Genomic DNA, 24,670 nt, shown 5'->3' with positions numbered 1-24,670 from the left:
ATTCTTTAATCTAATTTCGTGAAAAAATCACTATAAAGCCCATGTTCATAATTTTTTGGAACTAATTTTAAAATTTGTGAGAAACATCTAATTTTGGCTAAAAATTAGTATGATCTTAGTTCTTAGAGGCAACAGGGTGTAAAAAAAATGGAATAATACTTATAAATTTTTTCTCAGGCGAAAAATACTTTTATTGCATCTCAAGACTACAGAAAAAGTGAAAATACAGTATACTTTATTCAGGAGTGAGCATCACTTGTATTGTAGGGGAGAGATATTGATGCACAGCGTTTCTTTAAATTTTGGTTGCACTTGAATCTTGATTACTACGTGGCCATTCCTTATTCGTTCCCTATCATTGAAGCAATAATATTTGTCACAAATTTTTCATTCTCATCAGTCATGACTGTACAGGTACAGCTAATAAAAATATGGCATTTTAGAAACAAATAAAATAATGAAAAAACTCGACCAACTGTAGTACTATCACTATCTGTGTTCAAAAACCTAACGAGTGTCTCTTCAACATTCGGCTTGACAATGAGCAATCTTAACAGGTAAATTTGCCCCACAAAAAAGAAAAGCTGTTGTTTTTTGATTTCGATTTGCCACTACCTTCTTCATTTTTATATATATACTTTATGCACAAGCTACTAAAATTGTTTTATTTAAATTTTTTCAATGATATTTTTATAGAGGAATGAGTAAAGATTGTCACGCTGATATAAAAAGGTAAAGGGGCCCGGCCGGCCCTTGGAATCCAATAACTCTCCAATACAAAGAAAAGCACCATTCAAATTTCTTCCATTATTTTAATCTATCTCTCTATATATATATATACTCTCTTTGAACCAAATTTGTTACTCCAAAAAAATCACATTGAATTATGGATGAAAAAAGGTGGCCAGTTTCACAAAATGAAGCTCAATTGCAACACGACTCCGACGATGAAGATGAAGCGCTGTCGTTGAGTGATCTCCCGCTCATTCATCAATGGAGAAAAGGAATTGAAAGCAATAACAGCAATTTTCACAGCGAAAAAGGCGGAGATGATCAGGAATTTGATTTCTGCGCTCTCTCAATTGAATCGGAAATGTGTGCGGCCGATGAAGTGTTTTTCAAGGGCCAAATCCTGCCGCTGCGCCACTCCGTGAGCTCGGAGAAGGCGCTGCTGCAAAATTACGACGCTCGGCGCCGGAGCTACTCGATTTCCCGATCGGATTCCATGGATCACTACTATTCCAGTAGAAGCAGCAGCATCAGCAGCGGCGCCTCCTCCTCCTCCACCTCCTCTTCCGCCACCGCCAGATACAATAAGCCTAAATTGCCGCCGCGGATTCAATTCCACTCTCACCCTAGCCCCTCGCCGCGCCTGAATTTCCCCTACGCCGCCGTGAATCACAGGAATTCCGTTAAGAATTCGTCGATCTGGAATGTGCTGCGGTTAGGTCTCGTCACGCCGCCGCCGGAGATCGCGTTCCGCGATCTGAAAGCGCGATCCGGAAATTCCGGCAGCCGGCGGAGCACCGGAAGCAACTCCAGCGGCGGCGACGGGAAGAAAAAGAAGCTGCGGCCGCGGATCCTCGGCGGCGGGTGCAGATGCGCCGCCGACGCGGTGGAGACGATCGCGCCGAGAGTGGTGATCATCAAGCGGAGCGCGAACGATGAGGGCGAAGCCGCGGCGGCGCTGCATCGCGATGATCCGAAAATGGCGAAGAAGCAGGCGGCGAAGAAGCATATCTCGCAGCATCGGACGTTTGAATGGCTGAAACAGCTCACCGTGGAAGGCGCCGCTGATCAAATTCAATCGTAGATATTTTTTTGGAGAAAAGGAGAAAAAAAAAATGTCGCGCGTGCTTGCTTTATTTTTGTTGGATGCAACTTAACTTTGAAAATTTATTTTTTATGTGGCTGTTGTTGTCGAAATAATTTGTGTTTACCTGTAGCTTACTTTAAATAATTTAGTGATTTAATATTTGAGGAGCATGATTGGGTTAATAGGAGCTTGAGCGTTACGTATAATTGGAGAGGTGAGGAATGATTGTACAAGCATAATAATGCAATGATAAATAGGGGTTGGGTGGCAAGGCAAGCTTTCATGATTATAATGTGAACATTTAATACTAATACTTTTATTACTCTCGTGAGTGTGAAAGTGGCATTTCATGTCCGACATAAATAAATAATTTCTAATTTATACTACACATATATAAATAGTTATAGATCTCACATTATATCGACTTCTTTCCCTCCCATTTTATTATAGTAAAATCAATATAAAAAAATGGGTCTCATATTCCATTAACTTTTCCAACTTACTATTCTTTACATTTTTTAAAAACCATGCTCACAATAAGATTGACTACCGTTGTGGGACGGAGGGAGTGTTATTTATAAACTGCTTATTATACACAAGAAAATTTCAGTTGCTAATCTGTGTAGTTTACTTTCTTAGACAAAATTCAATTATGCTATATAAAATAGTTTTTGAATGTTAAGACATGTGCACGTGAATCCATCTCATTCCGAAAATCCTGAAGATTGGGAATTAAAAGGAATGGGAGTTGTTTGTTAAACGGCGGCCTCTTCATTTGATTGTATAATAATATATGTGGGTCATATTTATATTTGAATTTAATTTAATATAAGATTAAATTATTATGTTATATTGTTGTTAGTAGAAAGTTTGGATATGATTAGTACGGGCATTCTGAGTTGGATTTCAATTATTTTTAATCATTAGGGTATTGCATTTATTTTGAAAATGAAAAATTGGAGAGTCCCATCCTTTGAGTAGATAAGACTCGAGAAATATTAATATTAATAATAACAATAATAATAATAATAATAAATAGGTCCTAGTATATTTTTTGATGATGGATTGAGAATTTATATACTCCGTAGCAATTTATTTAAATAAAATGACTCGAATCATATGATAACTTGTGTGGCGTCGATCATCATAGAACGATGACCATCATAGTGGATACATACATGTACATTAATTAGTGCATGATTTATTTCTTTATTTATTAACCTTTATAAAAATCAATAGTAAGTATCATGATTGGAGAAAATGCACGCTTGCCTTGCATGGTAGTATTTCATCCTTTCACAGCTTATATTTTGTGTCCACACATTTTATATTAGGATATATTTATATATATATAAGGAGAAATGATACATATCTTATGTGAGTTCATTATGTGAGCACCACTCTCATTTGAAGTACGTTTAACATTGTTCGTTTCGATATATATAGTTTGATTCTAATACATAAAAAATGGTATTGAAGTTTTTAATTTAACAAAATTCATAAAAATCAAATCTCGATTTGTTCGTTTTCTCTATAACTTCAAATAAATTAATAAACGAGTAAATCGAGATTTGGATTTTATGAATTTTGTGAAATTAAAAACTTCAATAACATTTTTTAATGTATTAGAATCAAACTAAATATATTAATTAAAACGAACAATGTTAAACGTACATCAAATAAGAGTGATGCTCACATAAGGTATGTAGCATATCATTTCTCTTTATATAGATTGCTAGTGATACACTTTACTTTAATCTACTAATCTATATAAAATATATAAAGATTTTTTACATCATATAAAATATACTCCTATATAACGGTATGAAACACGATATCAGTATTTCGGTAAGTCATATAAAAAAACTAGTATGTAATCAGTATTGAAAACTGATCACACTAAATTTCTGGTGTACTAAAAAAATCAAAAAACTAACAATAAAATATTTACTTATGTTAACATTTTTGGTAAAATATATAATACGACAGATTCGTTAAGAGCCCAGCCATAGTCCAGTCACAAACTACTCCTGTCACATCATCAGCACTAAAAATCCTCCTGTCACATCATCAGGACAAGCAAATAGCCCAACAATAGCCTAACTACATCACTCCTAATTATATAAAACAAATAATTGACAATCACACAAAATACGAAATTAAATTTACGACATAGATACGCGAAAATTCAATAATATTATTTAAATTAAAAAAAGTACATTAAAAAAATAGATTAATTTTTAAAAAAATACATTAATTTAAAAAAAAAATTACATTATTAAAAAACCCGACCTCCGCCTCACTCCTCATCTTCGTCGCCCCCGTCGCCGCCGGTACCCCCCCCCCCCCGTGCCCCCGGTCTTCAAATCGTCACGCATGCTCACGAGCAATGTGTGAAGAAAGCTCTTCTCCTCGGGGTCCTCTGTCGCCTTCCAATCGGCTAAGATCTTGACCATCTGAGCACGCGTTTGTTGACGCGCGAAGAATTTGAGATCCTCTGTCGACTGGACCTCCTGGGATCCCCCGACGCCTCCCCCCCCCCCCCCCCCCCGCATCCCGTTGCGCCAGCCTTTGACCAACCGGGCGAGTTCGGCGAGCGAACGATGGAGGGGACGGGAGCTCCTGATCACCCTCGGGGAGGTCGTGGGAACCACCGCTGCTGCCGCTGTAATCACCGGTATAGTTCAGTCGTTGCTTCTTCGGCCAGCCAGCGTCGACACCTGCCCGGAACTTCTCGGAGTCGTTCAGCACCTCATAGAAGTTCCAGTAGGTGAACTCCTTATACAACCCGGGCTGGGGGAAGGCTTTCTCCGCTATCCTCCTGCAATCATCCTCCGTTTGGTCACTGCTCTGCATGCGGAGGGCGTTGGCATACAAGCCCAAAAATCGGGAGACCCCAGCCCTGATTCGGTCCCACGCCTTCCGGCACTCTTCCCCGTTGCGCGGACTCCCCTCCGGGCAAAATGCCTTGTAGGCTGCTGCTATTTTGGCCCACATGTTGACGATCCTTTGATTGTTCGAATTGAGGGGATCATCGCAAACACTCACCCACGCCTTGGACAGCGCGACGTTCTCCGTATCCGTCCACCTCCTCCGTACCGAGCAGTCGTCCTCAACCGGCTGCGACGACTCGCCGACCCTCTTGCCCTTCCCCTTTGGGGGGCCCCGACCCCGCCCTACTCCTCCCGTTTGAACGGGAGTTTCCGGAACACCGAGAAGATCAAACCCCAACTCCTCTAAGGAGAAAGTCTCATATTGCGTGAACTGCGCCTCCGTTGGGGTCGATGTGTGCGAAGAAGCAGTCGAAAAATCAAAACTTGGGCGATAGATGTTTGCCCCCCCCCCCCCCGACGACCCCTGCGTCGCCGGTACCCCTCCCGGTATAATCTGCATCCCGGGTGCCCACCCCGGCATCATCTGCATCCCGGGTGCCCACCCCGGCATCGCCGGTAACCCCCCCGGCATACTCCCCCCCGGCGATCTGCCCCCGGCTTCCATCCCGAGCATCATCTGCTGCCACGGGTACATGTTGTAGTACCCGAGCTTCGGACCCCATACACCTCCCACGGGTACCAGGGGAGTTTGAGACCCGCTCGTCATTGGAGTACCTTTGTTGTTGTTCTCCATTTCACGTTGTTGATCTTGTACAGAAATTAAGATAGAGAGAGTACTCGTTAAAACAAGTGGTGCGAATGAAAATGACGTGCAAAGCGCGTATATATAGTGTTTCGAAAATTAAAAAAAAATTCGCTCGCCGATCCGGAGCCTGCAATGGAGGCGAGCGGACCGGCGAGCGCATCGCCCGGCGCTCGCGAATCGGCGTGCGCTCGCCGATTTTTTCGTCAAAATGGCGCTCGCCGGTTACAATGGTTCGGCGAGCGAACCGGCGAGCGCCGGAGATCGGCTAGCCTGTCCGCTCGCTGCCATTGTGGATGCTCTAAGGTATACCTTAAAAAGTCACCCCTATCAATAAGATTAAGGAGTGGATATTTGATAACTTAAATTAGGAATACATAATAAAAAATGAGTCATCTAGTATGAATTAAAATGAATATCACAATATTGATTTTGAGTAAATTCAATTTATATTAATGGACTTAATTAAATTAATCTCAACTTAATTATGCTCATTGGGAGACAAGGTTATATTACTCTTATAAACCTGAAGCTGTATCCTTAATCTCTTAAATAACGGGTGACAAAACAAGAGAATATATATATATACACCAGAAAATGTAGTTATAAAGACAAATATGAGAATATTTGGAGAAACTGAAGAACAAAATCACAAATTTGGAGATATTTGATCAGTGGAAAAATATTTGCCCCTTCTTGGGCTTTTGTGGTTTTGCCTCTGTATATACATCAATATTTAAATCCAAGATTCTATATGAAAGATAAACTAATCAAACTCTAATAATATAGGTGAGCTTAATTAAAATATTATACAAATTTGTGTTATTTGTGTCCTTAGAAAATAATAAGATTAAAATTGCACGACTAATATGAATATTAGTAAATTAAAATAACTTCTTACACGCTAAATTAAAATAAATCACTGAATGCCTACTTATTTTAGTAAAGAATTTTCTTTTCTAGAAGAAATTATTCAGTTCTAACTTAAAATGAAAAGAAGCATTTCTCGTTTATCTCCTTGATTCGAAAATGCAACTCATTCAATTTGGCCAAGTTATTTGTTGTAAATTAAGAGGTCCAAAAATCCTTATTTTCAATTATTTTCGCTAGGATCTCGAAATTATTCCTCGTTATTTAAATCCAGGATTCATTTCAAAAAATATTACTTGGATGATATTGAGCATGGCATACGAAGTTAGGTAAAAAAATTAAAATAAAATACTTTAACAAAGAGTGAAATCTAGCTAGTCTTGATGAATAAAATCAAATATGAATTCCAATTAAAAAAAAGTACTATTGCAGATTCTTGAATTAATGGGCACCTTCCTCTTAGCCCATCTAAGGAAAAAGTCGGGCCTACTAAAACTCTAATATAGAGATGACGGCCCACATTTACCAAGGAATTAAGATTGGCTCTCAAAGGGATAAGATTAAATTTAGTTTGGCATCAAAGAGTCGATATTTAGCTCAATTTTGGCAAGCTATGTCATCGTCAGAAAATCGTACTCCACACTCCGAGAGTTATGATGCAGTAACGATTCCCCATGTGCATAGAGAAGGGAATTTTTCTGCCGACTTTTTGTCACATTTTGCTTATAGTTTTCAGAGAGGTGTTCATGTTCTTGAGACGCAACCTTTAGGTCTCAGTAGTTGGTTGCTTCATGATAGATTAGGTATTTCATACCCTCGTTAGTTTGTTTTGTTTACCTGTCCTTGCCGCTTTTATTTACCAAAAAATAATAATACTAGTGTTAAAAATCATAAAGTCATGAAGAAATTCTAATACAATAGTAGTTTTTAAATTAATAAATTTTTAAAATGTTCATTTTTTTCCAATCCTAACTTAAGTTGAATTTTTTTCCGCATATTTTGATCCTTCGCAACTAGCTCTGAAATCTATGTGACTTAGTCGAAATTATACATGAAATAACTTGTTTCGACACACTAATTCTTTAATTTGACATTGAATAATGTGTCTAATAGGTTAAAAATATGTCTTCTAGATATGTGGGATTTAATGAATGATCGGTAGGAAATTGGCATCAATCTAAAACTTATTTTTAATACCACTTAAAGTTTATTGGAATCATCAAAATTTACCCTAAGTTTATAGTACTTTTTAACTTTAAAAGAATTGCACTTATTCTTTAGAACTTATCGATACATATCTCCTTACTTACAAAAAAAAAAAGTTAAAGCATTATTTATCACAAAGCATTTCCGTGACTTAACTATTTACTCTATGTAATTTTTCCTCCACTACAAAATATACTAGTATTTTATTAAAATATGTATAACCAATTGGTTGACATAATAAATCGAGATAATTATTTAGGTTGTAAATTTTAATTATTAAATCTTAACTCAACTTTAAGTTCTTGATGACTTTTTTACTCGAATTCATGATGATATTATGTGATATTGGTGTGATAACATTTTCCTTCATTTTTTGTTTTGGACTTTTCTATTCCTTATTTTTTCATGATAACTTTACAACGAAATACACACACTCCCTGAATAAAATAGAGATACATACAAACTATCTCTCTAATATTTTTAAATTCAAATCCAGGCTCAATCGTGATTGTGAGATCAAAATTTAAATTATAATTTCAGAATTACCCTAAAACGACATGAATGGAAGGAGATGCATTGAAATTTATTATGACAAAATTTTGCACATGAATCTTGAGAGCATGTGGAATAGATATTTGCAGATATGCATGGTTGGGAATCAGATCCCTATTGTCTTACATTTGATAAAATATCTCTCCATATCTCTTCACAATTAGGCCTTACAGATTTTTATTCTTCAAGATGCAAGCTACATTTCTCTATCATTAGACACAAATCCATCTATATTTATACTACATTACAATTCATTGTCTATATCTTATTCTTATTCCTATCAAACATTATCATCATCTTTTTATTCATATTTTGGTAATAATAGCATATGATGTCAAACGTCTCATTTTTAATTTTCCTCTTAATATCATGACCATAGGAACATTTTTGTCTAGTAGATCCTACTCCATCCACACTTCGCAATTTGGGGTATTTTCACCCACAACTACAAAACAAATATTATTGAATGGACGTGTGGCTCAAATATATACTTACCATGCCTTTTATAAAGATATGTCACGTAACATTTATTGATGGCATTTATTGGAGTTAGGTTGCAAGTAATAATATCCTTTAACATGTGGTTCACAAATTTTGTTGCTCTTTCTTTTGTGCTTTTATTTCCTTGTGCATTGTTTGGAATGTAGATTTCAAAAATTTTGAAAAAGTATTTTAAGATATGGGCAGTTTGACAGAGAAGATAAATAAATAAAACATAATAAAACATATATTTTTAGGTTATTTTTTGTCATATAACTCCAATAATATTGATGAGTTATCTATCTTACATAACTACGGTTGCATGAAGACACTAAAGAACTTGTAAATTAAAACCATGTGCTTTGGGCCCTGAATCGAGTAATTTCACGCCCCACATTATATAGCAACCTTACCTTAGGCAACCTCAATATGGAGTCTTGGTCACCTCTCTTCATGACGAAACACTTGCAGAATATGTTGCAAGTTCCTTGGAGGAACAGACGTTACTTTTTGAAGCAGGGGGAGGCTATCCCGCCATGCGCGAGGCTCATCAACCAATCATAGGTTGAAGTGATGCACACTCCCTGGGCGTACGAAGGAGCATTATTTATGACCGATTGTATAACTTTAATAACAAAATCAAAATTATATCAATAAAAATTATATTTTAAATTAAATTAATATAAAAAATTCACATCAACTTATACTTAAAATCATGTCCATAAATTAGTAAGAGATTAAGTTTTGTGAGATATAATTCTTCACAAAACTTTAGGCCATGTTTGGTTGACGGGAAAATAAAGTTGGCAAGGGAAATGATTCATGGGAAAATGAATCCCAGAAATATTATTCCTAATAACTTTATTATTCTGTGTTTGGAAAATATCAATATTTTAAATTTTATATCTGATTTAAACACCAAACTAAAATTATACTCATACTTATTAGTATTATTTTTTATATATTAAAAAAATAATATAAAATTTTAATAAATTATTAATTACAAATTATAATAATTAAAATATTATATTTATTATTAGTTTAAATATGAATTATCCATCATAATATATAAAAATATAATTGTAATTTTAGTTACATGAAATATTATAATCATAAATGATTATAATAATATACACGATTATCATAATTCTAATTATAATATTTAAAGATATTATAATTAAATAAATTTTATAATCTGAAATTTAACTACAACTTTATTGATTAATTGTTAATTTATAAAATAATAAATATTTATTATTATTTAATTTATATTAATAATTATATTTTAATTATTTAATAATTAATTAATTATTATTATGATAATAACAAATATATAAATATTATAATAATATAGTTATAATTATGATAATTTTAATTATAATATTTATTATACCGAAATTAAGTATGATTTATAATTTTAAATTACTTTTAATACATTGTACTCCCTTCGTCCCTCTGTAGCTGAGTCGTATTCCCTTTTTGTTTGTCCCACTATAGCTGAATCATTTCCTATTTTGGCAAAAAACACCAATTTTTCTTCTCTCTTAATATACTCTCTATTACTTTATTCTCTCTCCATCTTTCTACCTTTTCTCTTTCCTACTTTATTCTCCATTCACTTAACTCACTTTTAACATAATTTCTTAAATCCCGTGCCGAAATAAAATGCCTCTACTACAGAGTGACGAAGGGAGTAATTAATAATAATAATAATAATAATAATAATAATAACAACAACAACAACAATAATAATAATAATAATAATAATAATAATAATAATAATTGTCACGACCGCATTTTTGTTAAGGATAGCGAAAGCGGGTAATCCGCGACTAATAAGAGGGATTAAAGAAACGGGGAAAGAAAAGGGGTAGAACTCAAGGAACTTGCCGAAAAGGCCAAATCGATTGATACCATAAAATAGAAGCCAAGTATTCAATTACATGGTCTAAAAAATAGAATAATCATCTCATCAACTAAATCAGAGTTCGATGGTAAGACTTTGAAATTCTCACTTAACAAAAGTACAACGGAATAAGTCCTAATAAACGACTTCGTGTATGAAGACACGCATCATCGAAAGATCCACTTGATTAATTAATAACATCGACTCCGATCAATACTCCTTCCTCTTGACGTTCAACCTGCACATTTAGAAAAATACATGCAGGGCTGAGTACAGGAGTACTCAGTGGACACGTGCCGAAAAGCAAAACACACATTATATAGTTGTCATCAATCAACAGTAACACACATGGGTTTTCTTAAAAAGGCCCGCGCTTACTAAACTCTTTTGTGATCTTAAAAGTCTGACTGATCAGTCTAAGTTTCTTCAATACTCATACCATATCTGAAAAGTCGTGTACCGTGAAAGTGGCCACCTTCACGGACACCATAGCCGGCCAACCCTCTTGGATGGCTCACAGCCCTTGTGCACAATATTCCGAATAGGATTTGTGGTCCTATTAGGAACCGAATTCGTTACATAGCTTGGCGTCGCCAAAACCCTCAGGCATATAGCCCCAATAGGTAGGCCTCAAAAACAAACATTTTATAGCATGACAACAACTTAAAAATAATCACAGCTCTATTTTGAGAAAAGATGATATTTCATAATTTCACAAGTATTTGCTTTATATCCACACTAATGTGCGGGATATTAAAAGAAAGTCCACCTGATATGCTTATTCATCAATTCAATTACTCGCTTTGGCCTCACTTGCCCTTGAGCAATTTATCATTTGAAAATAAATAGCGTAGCACGCTAATTAGTACTTGAACTATTTTTCTTGAGAAAGAATGCATGCATCCTATTGGATAGCACCTATATCTTAGTCTCAGCTTATAGGATTTTCTTAATCCTACCTCGGCTTCACTACTCTGCAGAATTTTTTTATTCACTTTACTAAGTTCGGAGTAATTCTATTTTCTCAAAAACAAAACTCGGGCACTTATTTAATAAAATATGGATTCTTGGAAAATCTCTTCTAATTCCTTTCTTTGAATTTACTTAAGGCCGCCCATGGCGTCGCGGGGCGACGCCAGTCGGCTCTCGCTTCTCCAACTTTAATACTTTTCATCTTCGGAATTTTAATAAACTATTCGGGTGTTAATTCATCAAGCTCCAACTCGATTCTTAAATTAATTCCAACATAACTCAATTCCAAACCCAACATATAAAGTCTCAACTCATCTCTCTATCCATAAAATCGGTCCACTACCTAATTAAATGGAGCTAGCCGCAATAGTTAAATTGGCCCAACACTAACTTAAATCTTTGTCCAAAATGGACCATTCTCGGTCAAAACAAGAGTCAAGCATCTCATTCTTTTTATTACTCAATGCGGCCCACATAGATCCTTTTATCGGTGAAATCGCCGTCTCTTTTGCGTCGCCGGAGCACCGCCGTTGGTGACTCCCTCTCCCACCATTTCTTCTTCGTTTCACTTTTCAAATTTCCCCAAATCTGAAATGAGCACAGCAGCGTCTTCTCCCTCCCTTCCTCGATGAAATTGCCGCTCCGATTGGGCTGCCGACACTTCGCCGGCATCTTCCCTTTCTGCGATTTCTTCCCCGTCGAGCTCTCTCTCTCCCTCAAATTCCAAAACGGACATCTCTAGATCGGAGAGTCGAGAGGCAGCGTCGCTGCTTCGCGGGCTTCGGCTGTTGCTGCTGTCCGGGCGAGACTCAAGGCGTGCCACCGCCATTCGTGCTATCGCTCCAGCGGCGTCGCCGCCTTCTCATAATAAAGCTAAGTCCTTTCCCCCTTTCCCCTTTAATTATTCCGTTAAACTTAGAATTTTCGGTTAAGAGCTTATGGGTGAAAATCTTTTCTGATTGGAGAGAGTTTGATTGCTGTAATTACTCTTTGGGGATCTATGATGGGAGTGTCATGTCTGTGGTTTTGGCAGTAGCTATGCTATAGTATTGTGGCAACCTTATAGCTCTATGTTCTTTAGATGCCTGTGATGTTCTAAGTGATGCTATCTTCATGTTTTCTCCAAGTTCTATTCTTTCATGGTCTTTGTTCTATATGATGCAAGGAGTGGTGGGGTGCTGAGGGGATTACCTCTCGGTTGGTGAATCCTTGCTGTTTTCTTGCTGCCAACTCCTCTCCTCGCTCCCCTCTTCGCTCCCTGCTGCAATTCCTTACGTTGAGGGAAATTTGTGGTGACTAAATGATGGGGAGAGAGGATGGTGGGAGGCAGTTTATATAGCTCTCCTTCTTGGCATCTTGTGTCTGAAATCTTGGGGAGGAAGTCTCCCATTTTGGGGCTGTAAGGTTGGCCCTTTTCCAGTTTGTAAGTAGGCTTCCTGTGCCCATTTGGTGTATATTTTGGCATCCTAGATTGGCTGATCTCATGGCCATTTGTGGATGTATGTGCCCCTTGCAGTAGTTCTCCTCTAATGGTTTATGACTAAGCATACTTTCTTTTGGCTCTTTATCTTCATCCCTTTTCTGGAAAGATTTGGGAGATCATGCTCATTGTCCTTTCTTGGTCTTTGGCAGAGGAGATGCTATATTGTACCATTTACTCTACTACTTTGGTGAAAGCTTAGGGTCATAGCCCTTTTTATTGACAACTTTTAATCCCAATTTGTGTTAACCTTGCAGGATTCCTTTGGTGTGATGTGGCTGCCAACTTGGAGCCTTGTGGGAGCATTTTTCGTGAGAGAGAGTGTAGGGAAAAGGCAAAGAGATTCTCCTCTTGAAACTCTTTGGCTTCATCACTAAAATAGCTAGCTTCCAAAACTTGATCACTAAAATAGCTAGCTTCCAAAACTTGTTTACTAGTGTTGGTAGGATGAAAGGTGTAGTATAGGTGTGTGTGTGTTGTCCCTTTCACACATGTAAGCATGTACTAATTGTATCTCCATATCTTGAATTTCTATTTCCTCAAGGTGTAACCACATTTCTCTAATAAAAGTATCTTCTCTACTTTTATCTTTGAAATAATAATTTCCTTGCACTTTATTTTTTCCCAACGAAAATACTTAGATTATTCCATAGTCGGAAATTACCACAAGAATTCTACGACTACACGTCTTCTAAAGGAATTTAATTATGCTAATAAATCCGATTTAATTCGAAAGAAGAGATAGAAATTTCGGGGCATCACAATAATAATCATAATTAAACTATACTTATATTTCAATAAATATGTAAGAATCCCAAAACTGGGAAAAAGAATACCTAAGAAAAGTTAGGATTCAAAATCCTGGAAAGTTGTACTAACTTTCTTTATTCTCGGGATTCTGATTACTTTCCCAGTTTGATTAAAAACTGAAACAAACACAAGAATTTAAAATTTAAGGAATCAGATTATTTTCCCAGACAGAATCCTGCCAACCAAACACGGCATTTTGAATTTTGCATTGCACTGCACTGCACTGAAGGAGCTATTTATAAGTAGTTTTTCCACTATAACATTGCTTGAAGTTGTAACTTTGATATGATATTGGTTTTGCATTTGCGGAAAATAATTTGGTTTAATTGTATATAAATGTGCTTGTAAATATAATAATGTGTTTAGTGTAGTGGTAAATTAGTTTTCAACCCAAACATGAGTCAAACCCTCCTTTTCATCTCATTTTTAATTTTTTTTCAATTTCTTTTTGTTTTTAGTTTTCCAGTTTTTATAATTTTTATATTTTGTTTTTCAAATTTTCCAATCTTGATCACCTAAATTGAATGTAAATTAATTGAATCTTCAAACTTTGATACTTACTCCAAGATTTAGTTGCAAATCATACTATGTAATTTTAAGATTTTAACTGTATGTAAATTTTAAAATTTTAATGAATTTCATGTTATGTAAATTTTAAAATTTGAAGAATTTCATATTTTAATAAAGTAAGATATGATTAGCAAATTTTAAAAAATATCATAAATAATTTAGTGAAGAGAAGGTGGTTTAACTATGGTTGTTTTTTAAGAGCATCTCCAATGGTCGGCGTCACCACCGGAGCGCCGATTTTTCGCCCACGCCGGTTTGACGCCGAACCATTGGAACCGGCGTGGGCGAAATCGGCGTCAAAATCGGCGTCGCCATGCCGATTCCCGCGCTGACGCCGGTTCCCACGCCGATCCTCACGGGCGCCATTGTGGCTCCCGGATCGGCGCCAAACCGGCGTCGGATTTAAATATTTTTTTTTTTTTTTTCGCAAAACACAATATATACGCGCGTTGAACCTCATTTTCATTCGCACCACTTGTTTTAACGAGTACTCTCTCTCTACCTTACTTTCTGTACAAGATCAATAACGAGCAATGGAGAACAACTACGAAGGTACTCCAGTTAATCCCGGGGGATGGTCTCAGACTCCCCCGGCTCCCGGTGTAGGGTCTCAGACGCCCCCGACTCCCGGGGCAGGGTCCCATACTTCCCCGGCTCCTGGGGGAGGTGGTTGGCCTCCAATGAGCGGGTACTACAACGTGTACCCGTGGCAGCAGATGATTCCGGGGTGGGCACCCGGCATGCAGCCCCCTATGCAGATGATGCCGGGGTGGGCACCCGGCATGCAGCCACCGGCGCAGCAGATGATGCCACCGGCGCAACATATGATTCCACAGTCGCAGGCGACGCACGGGGGGGACAACGCCTATCGGCCGACTTTTGATTTTTCCACCGGTTCTTCGCACACATCGACCCCAACGGATGCACAGTATTCGGAGACCTTCTCCTTAGCGGACTTGGGTTTTGATATTAACGACGTTTCTGAAACTCTCATTCAAAGCCAGGGAGTAGGGCGGGGTAAGAAGAAGGGCAAGGCGAAGAAGGTCGGCGAGTCGTCGCAGCCCCGCGCCGAAATCCGGGGCCGGAGGAAGTGGACGGACGCGGAGAACGTTGCGGTTGCCAAGGCGTGGGTGAGTGTTTGCGACGATCCTCTCGTTTCAAACAACCAGAGGATCGTCAACTTGTGGGCGAAGATAGCTGCAGCCTACAGGGCATTTTGCCCTGAAGGGAGACCGTGCACCGGGGAGGAGGTCCGGAAGTGCTGGGACCGAATCAGGGCTGGCGTCTCTCGATTTTCGGGTTTGTACGCCAACGCCCTCCGCATGCAGACCAGTGGCCAAACAGAGGAAGACTGCAGGAGGATTGCGGAAAGAGCCTACCCCGATCCGGATAAGAAGTACTATGAGTTCACCTACTGGAACTGCTACGTTGTGCTCAACGAGTCGGAGAAATTCCGGGCAGGCGTCGACGCTGGCTGGCCGAAGAGGCAGAGACTGAACTATACCGGAGATTATAGCGGCAGCAGCGGTAGTTCGTCAGACCTCCCCGAGACGGCCCAGGAGGTCCCGACTCCTCGGTCGTTCGGTCGCCGACCTCGCCCGGTTGGGCAAAGGCGGGCGCAGCAGGTTGCGAGGGGGGGCACACCGAGTTCCCAGGATGTCCATTCGGCATCCCCCCTCGGCAGGTCTACCGAGGAGCTCAAATTCTTCGCGCGCCAACAAACGCGCGCTCAAATGGTGAAGACCTTAGCCGACTTCCAAGCGGCGGTGGACCCCGAGGTGAAGGATTTTCTTCGCGTATTGCTCCAGAGCCAGCGTGAAGAACTGGAGGCGATGAGGAGGGACACCGGCGGGAATAGCCGCGGCGTAGGTGGCGACGGAGGCGGCGGCGACGGCAGTGAAGAAGCGTTGGGCGACGACGGAGACGAGGACGGCGGCGATGAGTGATTTTGTTTTACTTTTTTAAATTAATGTACTTTTTACTTTTTGTAATTTTTTTAAATTGTTGTACTTTTTTTTAAAAGTAATGTACTTTTTAAATTTTAATATTATTATTCGAATTTTCCGTATTTGTCTCGTAAATTAAATTATGTATGTTGATACAATTGTAAATTAAATTATATAATTGTTATTAGTGATGTGGATAGGTAGTGTGAAGGCTATTTGATGGCTATTTGATGTCCAGTTGATGTGGCAAGCTGATGTGGCAGGAGAATTGTAGTGCTGATGATGTGGCAGTGTGAAGGCTATTTGACGGCTATTTGACGTCCGCCAGCATTGGAGATGCTCTAACTAAGGGAGACGATAAAAAAAATGGTAAGAGGAACTGTTAATGAATAGGGTATTGATTGTGTTAGACCAAATCGCGTAGAATCACAACCAAATAATGCTTTTGGAATAAAATAAAGAAGGAGAGCATCAATCAATCAATAAAAGAATCCAAAACAGAAAGATATTAATGGTGACTGAATTTACTTGCAAAGCATCTATTTATTCTTTTTTCTTTATTGAAGTGAAAACATAAACGAATAAAGACATATAAAAATAACTCTTGTATTGCTAAAGTATTAACGATCATGTTTTTTTAATCTCATTGTTAAATTGTATTACCTAAAAAAGGAAATTTTCTTATAGGCATCTTTTGGTGAATAATGACATTTTTTTATTTACTATATGTGTACTGAACCCGCCTTCGATAGAATCCGACTAATCCTGCTCGACCGGGTTTGTAAAGTTTGAAAGTCTCACAACTTTCGGCGGAATTCAACTAATCTTGCTCGACCGGGTTTGCGGAGTAAGGCCGAAAGTCTCACAGCAAGCGGGTTTGCAGATTAAGGCCAAAAATCTCCCAGCGAATGGTGGGGTTTAAACCCGTGACTTCAAGGTCACCACAACTTTGCGCTGCGCTGTCAACTGCACTACACCCCGCTGGTAATAATGACGTTATTAATTCTCCAATCTATATGCATCATGGTTTTTTAGAGATATACTGTATAATTCATTTTTCCACACTTACACACACTAAATAACTCTTTCCACAAGCTAGGAAGTAGTAACATCTTACTATTAGCTAAGCTGAAGTTACCCATCATTTTTTAGCATCTAATTAATAGTACTTGTTTAACCATATTTACAAAGAAGGACTATAGTTTCAATTTCCAGTTTTCCACTATCCATATTTCTCCAATAAAAGAAATCCTAAACTAAACGAGTCACACCATAATCATAAAAAAAATACACAATCAGTCAATGCATGCATGCATCCTAATTTTCAAACATATAATTTCTAAATCCTAAATCATATATCCAAATATACCTTTTGGTTTTTAATTATACTTACAACCAAAACTATAAACTAGTAGTAGTATAAATCAATAAAATTAAGAGAGGAAGCAAACACCAAGCTGTATGCATAACTTACATCACATGAAACATTACCATACTAGCCCACAAAGCAGGTGGCAAAGTATCTGTCACAATTTTAGTTCATAATAACAACTTATATTTATAATCAAATATACAGAAATATTATCTATTAATATATCAAGTGGCATTATTTGTCACCTCTCATCTCATATTCCAAACACAGCCTACAAAAGTCCACTTCTTCACCCAACAAAAATCTCTACAGCAAAAAAAAACAAAAAAATTGGAAAAGAATGGGAATCGCGGAAGAGGCTCACAATGTTCGCGTGATCGGCTCAGGGCAGCAGACGATCGTGCTTGCGCACGGATTCGGCACGGATCAATCGGTGTGGAAGCATCTCGTGCCGCACTTGGTGGACGATTACCGCGTGATTTTGTACGATAACATGGGCGCCGGCACCACCAATCCCGATTACTTCGATTTCCAGAGGTATACGACGCTGGAAGGCTACGCCTGCGACGTTCTCGCTATTTTGGACGAGCTTCAGGTGCAGTCGTGTATATACGTCGGCCATTCCGTCTCCGCCATGATTGGGCTCATCGCCTCCATCTCCCGCCCCGATCTCTTCTCGAAGATTTTGACCATCTCTGCTTCTCCTAGGTCGGTTGCTTCGCTTCTCTCTCGCTCTGATTTACTGTTTTTTTGCCAAATTTCAGATGATAATTTGATTAGAAGAGCGAATTAAGCACGTTGCTTTGTGTTTTCGTTAGCTAATTTGATTAGAAGCGCGAATTAGGATTTTTAAAAATTTTGAAATTTCAACTGTTTGATTTGCTTTCACTGAGTTTTGGAGAAACAGAAACTAGTCATTTCGTTGGAATAATTCACAATCCTGAACTAATATGATTAGAAGAGCGAATTAAGTATCTAATTTTGTGTTTTCGTAGAGAATGAAATGCGAATTTGATTAGAAGCGCGAATTAGGATTTTTTCAATTTGAAACTTCAACTGTTTGATTGGCTTTCCTTTCACTGAGTTGTGGAGGAACAGAAACTCGTCATTTCGTTGGAATAACTCATAATTCTGAACTAATTTGAGAAGGATTTGAAAGGAGGAAAGTGAGAAATAATCAGATTTGAGAAAGAGAATACTGAATTAAGAGTTTTTTTGGAAATGATTGGCAGGTATGTGAACGAGCCGGACTACTACGGGGGATTTGAGGAGACGGAGCTCATAGAGCTATTCGAGGCGATGAAATCGAACTACAAGGCATGGTGCGACGGGTTCGCCCCGCTGTGCGTAGGCGGGGACATGGAGTCCGTGGCGGTGCAGGAATTCAGCCGGACTCTCTTCAACATGAGACCGGACATAGCGCTGAGCGTGGCCCAAACCATATTCTACAGCGACGTCAGGCCGCTCCTCCGCCACGTCACTGTGCCGTGCCACATCATCCAGAGCGTCAAGGACCTGGCCGTGCCTGTGGTGGTGTCTGAGTACCTCCACCAGAACCTCAGGGGGGACTCCATCGTCGAGGTCATGTCGACCGACGGCCACCTTCCGCAGCTCAGCTCGCCCGAAGTTGTGGTGCCCTTGCTGCTTAGGCACATTCGCTATAACATTGCTGCTTGATTCTTGTTGTATTTGGATCATCATTATTCATTATTGTTGTCTCCTATTTGCTACTGTGTTTTTATTTTTAACTTAGCTCTCCGTTTCTCAAATGTTGGTTGTTAATTATTAAGGAAAATTGAGATTTATGTTGGTGGGATTCGAATTTTAGATATTAAATCATCCTATCAACGATGAATTCCGCCAATGTCTATCAAAGTAGAGTTGAGTTGTCAAGTGTATCAAACCGACTCAACCTAGCACGGCTTAAGACTCAATTCGAGCTAGGCCCAGTCCATCGTGGGTCTGAGCTCATTGGTGGAAGTGATCTCCAATTGGAACTTTTTTCAGGCCCAACCTAAACCTAGGGTTATTTGAAACTCAGCTTAGCTTAAGCCCAGAACCATAAAAAGCTTAGGATCAGTCCACGCCACGCCCAAATAAGTCCCACAACTACAAATCCTATTATATTATTAATTCTCACTATCCCTATCACCTAAGGTGGTTAAAGAAGTACTCTCTCTATTCCATTAGCGTTGGATCATATACTCCTTCCGTCCATGAAATATTGTCTAAGTTTGACTCGGCACGGGTTTTTAAAAATATAAAGAAAAGTGAGTTGAAAAAGTTGATGGAATGAGGGTCCCACATTTATATATTAGATTTAAAATAGAAGGTGAGTGTAAAGAGTTAGCGGAAAATAAGGTTCATTTATCAAAAATAGTAAAAATACACACTTAATAGCATAGGCCGCAAGTTCTTTTTGGAAAAATACATTATTGGTTTTCAATTACTATATTACTTTTGTCTACAAATTAATTTATTCATTTGATAATTTGTTGGTTTGTTGTAAGCAGTTTATTGTAACTGGATTAGAAAGCAAATAATTGTAACAATAATGTGTAACTTGAACTTAGTAACAAAATACCAATCCATGATTTAAAAAAATGGCATTAGGGGCGAATTGAGCTTGTTGCGAATTCGTTGCTAGTAATTAGTAGCGAAGTTAGTATGTTACTAAAGTTTTAGATGCCTATTTAGTGTCGAAATTTTTAGGACGTATTAAGTGTGCTCCTAATCCATTGCTAACAATTTGTAACGAACTAAATTTGTTCCTATACTTTTTCGATCCATTTTGTTATGCCAACAATTTAGGAGCGGATTTGATGCATTGTTAATCCGCTACTAACAATTAGTAATGGACAGGGTTTGTTGTTAAGTTTTCGATCCCTTTTTGATGCCAACAATTTAGGGGCAGATTAATTGCGTTGCAAATCCGCTACTAACAATTAGTAACGAACTGGATCTGCTGTTAAGTTTACGATCCCTTTTTTATTTCAACAATTTAGCGGCAGATTAATGGCGGCTACTAACATTTAGTAATGAACGGAGTTTGTTGGTAAAATTTTTGATCCATTTTTTATGCCAACATTTATCAATTGACTCAATATGTTGCTAATTCGTTACTAAAATATTAGTAACACAATTTAACATTCCTAAAATTTAGCAGCGAAGTATTTAGCAGCGGTTCAGATATGTTGTTAATCTGTTGCTAACCAATTTTACCAGCGGAATTATGATAATTAGCAACAAGATTTTTCGCTAGTAAACCGACAGTTTTTTGTAGTGACTCGTGTATTTTTCAACTTATATAATGTTTGTGGCTTTTGGCCAAAAAAAAATTTCACAACACATGTTCTACTCTAAACAATTTTGGGTGAAATCAAATTTATATAACTTGCAGAAGTATGATCTAGATGATGGTATCATAGCCAAACTTCTCGACTTCTTGATTTGCAGAGCCATGAGTTGGAATTGAAATACTTTTTTGAGCTATTTTGCTCACATAGTATTTTTGGGTTGTAAACTCATCCCATATAGAATAATGAGAGAATTTGAAAGCAATATAGTCTTGTCCAAACCTGTTTAATTTGAAATCTTCTAAGAGTGACCAAGAAACAATGGCTCTGCCCAAAACAAACAATATCAAACTGACTATCCAACATTCCATTATGGGGGATCGGCCCAGAATGATCCACTTAGGACCAAGAAAATTCTAACAAAGAGGTGTAATACAAACATGTGTAGCAAAATCATTTATCTCTATAAGCAATAAAATCAAGCAACGCCATCAACGGCGCCGCCCTCCCTGATTCAAATCCAGCAAGCTGCTCTCCCGCCTCCCTCTTCAACTTCTCCGCCAGCTCCCTCGACTTCTCCACTCCGATCAGCTTCGGATACGTCGCCTTCCCCGCTGCCGCATCCATCCCCGCCGTCTTCCCCAGCTCCTCCGACGTCTTCGTCACATCCAGCACATCGTCCACCACCTGAAACATCAGCCATGCCCGCCGCGCGTACACCCTCAACTTCCCGATCTCGTCCTCCCCCGCGCCTCCGATCACCGCCCCCGCCACCGCCGCCGCCGTCTTATGCAAATGGATGTACTCCAGCACCTCCAATCCGCCGCCGCCGCGCAGATCCACGGCCTGAACCGCCGCCACGCCGCCGGCGCCGACCAGCGCCGCCACCTCGCCGGAGCTCCCGCCGTCGCGGCGGCGCGCTCGCCGAAGGCGACGTGGCAGGAGGCGCGGCCGCGGCGGAGGTCGGCGTCGTCCATGGAGGGGAGGTCGTCGTGGATGAGGGACATCGCGTGGATCATCTCGAGCGCGCAGGCGGAGGGCATCGCGGCGGCCTCGTCGCTGCCAACGAGGTGGCAGGCGGCGAGGCAGACGATCGGGCAGATGCGCTTGCTGCCCGAGAGGAGGGGGTAGCGCATTGCGTCGTGGAGTTTGGACGGGTGGCGCGGCGGGAGAGCGGCGGCGAGGGCGGCGTTAACGGCGATTGTCTTCTCGGCCATGTAGGCGGTGAAATTGAAGTGTGGATTGGGGATTTGGGGGTGTTTTTGGTGGATTGGTCTGATTAGGGATTTGAGAGTGTGAGTTAGAGGAGGGAGCCATTTGCAACTACTGCTAAGCATTGGATGATTGGATTCACTCAAATTGCTGCACAGATATTTTGGTCTCTTATACTATCAGGCCATCCACAACGCTGTTCCCCCAACGTTCCTAAACCGTTCCTTAAACTACTATTTGCGGGCCCCACTGTACTTTTTTACTCCATTCCTTAACTAAGGAACGAAACCTGCAACCCTCCGTTTCTTATCCGTTCCTTAACCGTTCCTTAAATTACTATTCATTCAATTTCATTTTTTATTTTTATTTCCAACCCAATTCAATTAAAACAAACACACTTCATTAAAATTAAAATAACATTATAAATTAAAATTCAAAAAAATAGAAAAAGACATAATTAAAATCCTAAAAAAATAAAAAATGACATAATTCAAAATACAATTTTATAGAGACAACCAAGAATGAGTTTGTCCCACATCGAAAGTGGAACATAAAACATTCAAGGATGTCTCTATAAAATAGAGACAACCAAGAATGAATTTGTCCCACATCGAAAGTGGAATATAAAACATTCAAGGATGTCTCTATAAAATAGAGATAACCAAGAATGAGTTTGTCCCACATCGAAAGTGGAACATAAAACATTCAAGGATGTCTCTATAAAATAGAGATAACCAAGAATGAGTTTGTCCCACATCGAAAGTGGAACATGAAACATTCAAGGATGTCTCTATAAAAGAGAGACAACCAAGAATGAGTATCATAAATTCGCAAGCCCATCAAATATATATGGGCTAATACGAATTTCTAGTATTCATTTATTTGTAAAAATTGTTTTTAAATATAAAAAACAATTTTTATAAATAAAAAATATTTTTTTAAAAATTTATTTTTTTAAAAAAATAAGTTTATTGCGTCAGTGTGACGACGCCCACTCGCGGGCCGGCGAGTGGGCGTCACGCACGACGCAGGGCGAGCCACGTCGCCGAAGCGCGTGGCGGCACGGACCGTGCCGCGGGTCGTGCCGTCGGCACCCGGCACGGCTTGGGAACGACACGGAGATGGAACGCACCTCCGCGGGTCGTGCCGTCGGCACCCGTCGCGCGCCGGTTCCGTTCCGCCGGCACGAAACGCGGAACGCGGGCGGCCAGCGTTGCGGGTGCTCTCAGATTTATCAACTGTTATTCAATTTTGAACAGTTTGGTTTGGTCAAAATTACTAAATTATTTTTTGTTCTTTAACCAATGTCTCCTATTTCATCTAACAGCTATTGTACAGATAGAAGTATTTGTTTTATAACTTTGTCCCCTCAAAAATTCAAAGACTCACTAAATAAGTAAACATTAATGAGTAATTATAACTGCAGGTTAAAAACTCTAAAATGGTTTATTTTAATTCTACTGGAATGTAATCAATACTATAAAACTTTAAATATTGTACAAAACTCAAATTATAATTTATAATATTAGAAAATATTAACAGATAATAAAAATAACTGTGGTGTAGCAAACCATATCTCACATCGGAGAATGAACAAGAGTTGCAAGCATATAAATGAGCTACCCCAACTCCATTAGTATGAGGCCTTTTGGGGAGTACCTCAAGAGCAAAACCGTGAGGGCTTTGCCCAAAGCGGACAATATCATACTAATGTGGAGTTCGGGTGTGCACCACCGATACCCAACAGTGGTATCAGAGCCCTGGTTCAGGGGCTGGGCCTGTGTGGCTCGGGGTTCGGTGGGTTGTGCTTGCAAGTTCTCCGATGTCTCTGCGTGAGCTCGACTAAGACCTGTGGTGACCTGTGGACCTGTAACATGGGGCAGACATGTGGTCTTGGTCTGGTGGTCTTGGTTTGAGGGGAGGTTTGTGGTGTAGCAAACCATATCCCATATCGGAGAATGAACAAGAGTTGCAAGCATATAAATGAGCTACCCCAACTCCATTAGTATGAGGCCTTTTGGGGAGTACCTCAAGAGCAAAACCGTGAGGGCTTTGCCCAAAGCGGACAATATCATACTAATGTGGAGTTCGGGTGTGCACCACCGATACCCAACAATAACATTAAAAAATATCAATAAATTGTCAACCGTTAATATTGTGTATTTATTAATATTTTTTAACAATCTAAATTATAGTTTAAAATTTAGAGCTTGTAGTGTTAAACTCCCACACTACGTGCAGCTCAAAATATTTTTATTATTAATTTGGTATTGTCAATATATTCAATATAATTAAAAATATTATTATTATATAAAATTATAGAATTTGAAAGAATATTTTATATCCACGTAGTATGTTCTATATTTTTTTTGATGAATTAATGAATGCAATATAACGACATAAAGTAAAGTACAAGCATGACAGAGGCATACCCGAGGGATACATGCCTAAAAGCCGAAGCTATGTAGGCCGGTGGGGGGGGGGAGTAAACTCTTGGGAAAAGGTACCCATAAAGACGGTATTACAGTCCAGAAAACATACATAAG

At 39.0% G+C, this 24,670-nt stretch overlaps 2 protein-coding genes and 1 pseudogene across 2 annotated transcripts; 2 read left to right on the top strand and 1 right to left on the bottom strand.

The window, feature by feature from the left end:
• Positions 1-702: 702 nt before the first annotated feature.
• Positions 703-1,998, top strand: LOC121806314. The gene has a single exon (XM_042206310.1). The coding sequence runs from the start codon at positions 887-889 to the stop codon at positions 1,811-1,813; it is 927 nt and encodes a 308-aa protein (XP_042062244.1). The 5' UTR covers positions 703-886; the 3' UTR covers positions 1,814-1,998.
• A 15,859-nt stretch (positions 1,999-17,857) lies between these two features.
• LOC121809581 (probable esterase D14L) lies at positions 17,858-19,421 on the top strand. Its single transcript, XM_042210296.1, has 2 exons — positions 17,858-18,324; positions 18,849-19,421. Exons 1-2 carry the CDS (start codon positions 17,957-17,959, stop codon positions 19,291-19,293), a joined length of 813 nt encoding a protein of 270 aa, XP_042066230.1. The 5' UTR covers positions 17,858-17,956; the 3' UTR covers positions 19,294-19,421.
• A 1,944-nt stretch (positions 19,422-21,365) lies between these two features.
• LOC121807362 lies at positions 21,366-22,144 on the bottom strand (annotated as a pseudogene).
• Positions 22,145-24,670: the final 2,526 nt, after the last annotated feature.

The sequence above is a fragment of the Salvia splendens genome, chromosome 6 (assembly GCF_004379255.2).
Source record: "Salvia splendens isolate huo1 chromosome 6, SspV2, whole genome shotgun sequence".
NCBI classification, from domain to species: domain Eukaryota; kingdom Viridiplantae; phylum Streptophyta; class Magnoliopsida; order Lamiales; family Lamiaceae; genus Salvia; species Salvia splendens.
Note: the sequence above shows the minus strand (reverse complement) of the source record. Positions and strands in the feature narration are given on the sequence as shown.

What these genes read in the sequence shown, in the direction of transcription:
- LOC121806314 (XM_042206310.1), top strand. Translation starts at nt 887, where the DNA reads ATGGATGAAAAAAGGTGGCCAGTTTCACAAAATGAAGCTCAATTGCAA.
- LOC121809581 (XM_042210296.1), top strand. Translation starts at nt 17,957, where the DNA reads ATGGGAATCGCGGAAGAGGCTCACAATGTTCGCGTGATCGGCTCAGGG. An exon ending in ACCATCTCTGCTTCTCCTAG is followed by an intron (nt 18,325 to 18,848) that starts GTCGGTTGCTTC and finishes AATGATTGGCAG; the next exon opens with GTATGTGAACGAGCCGGACT.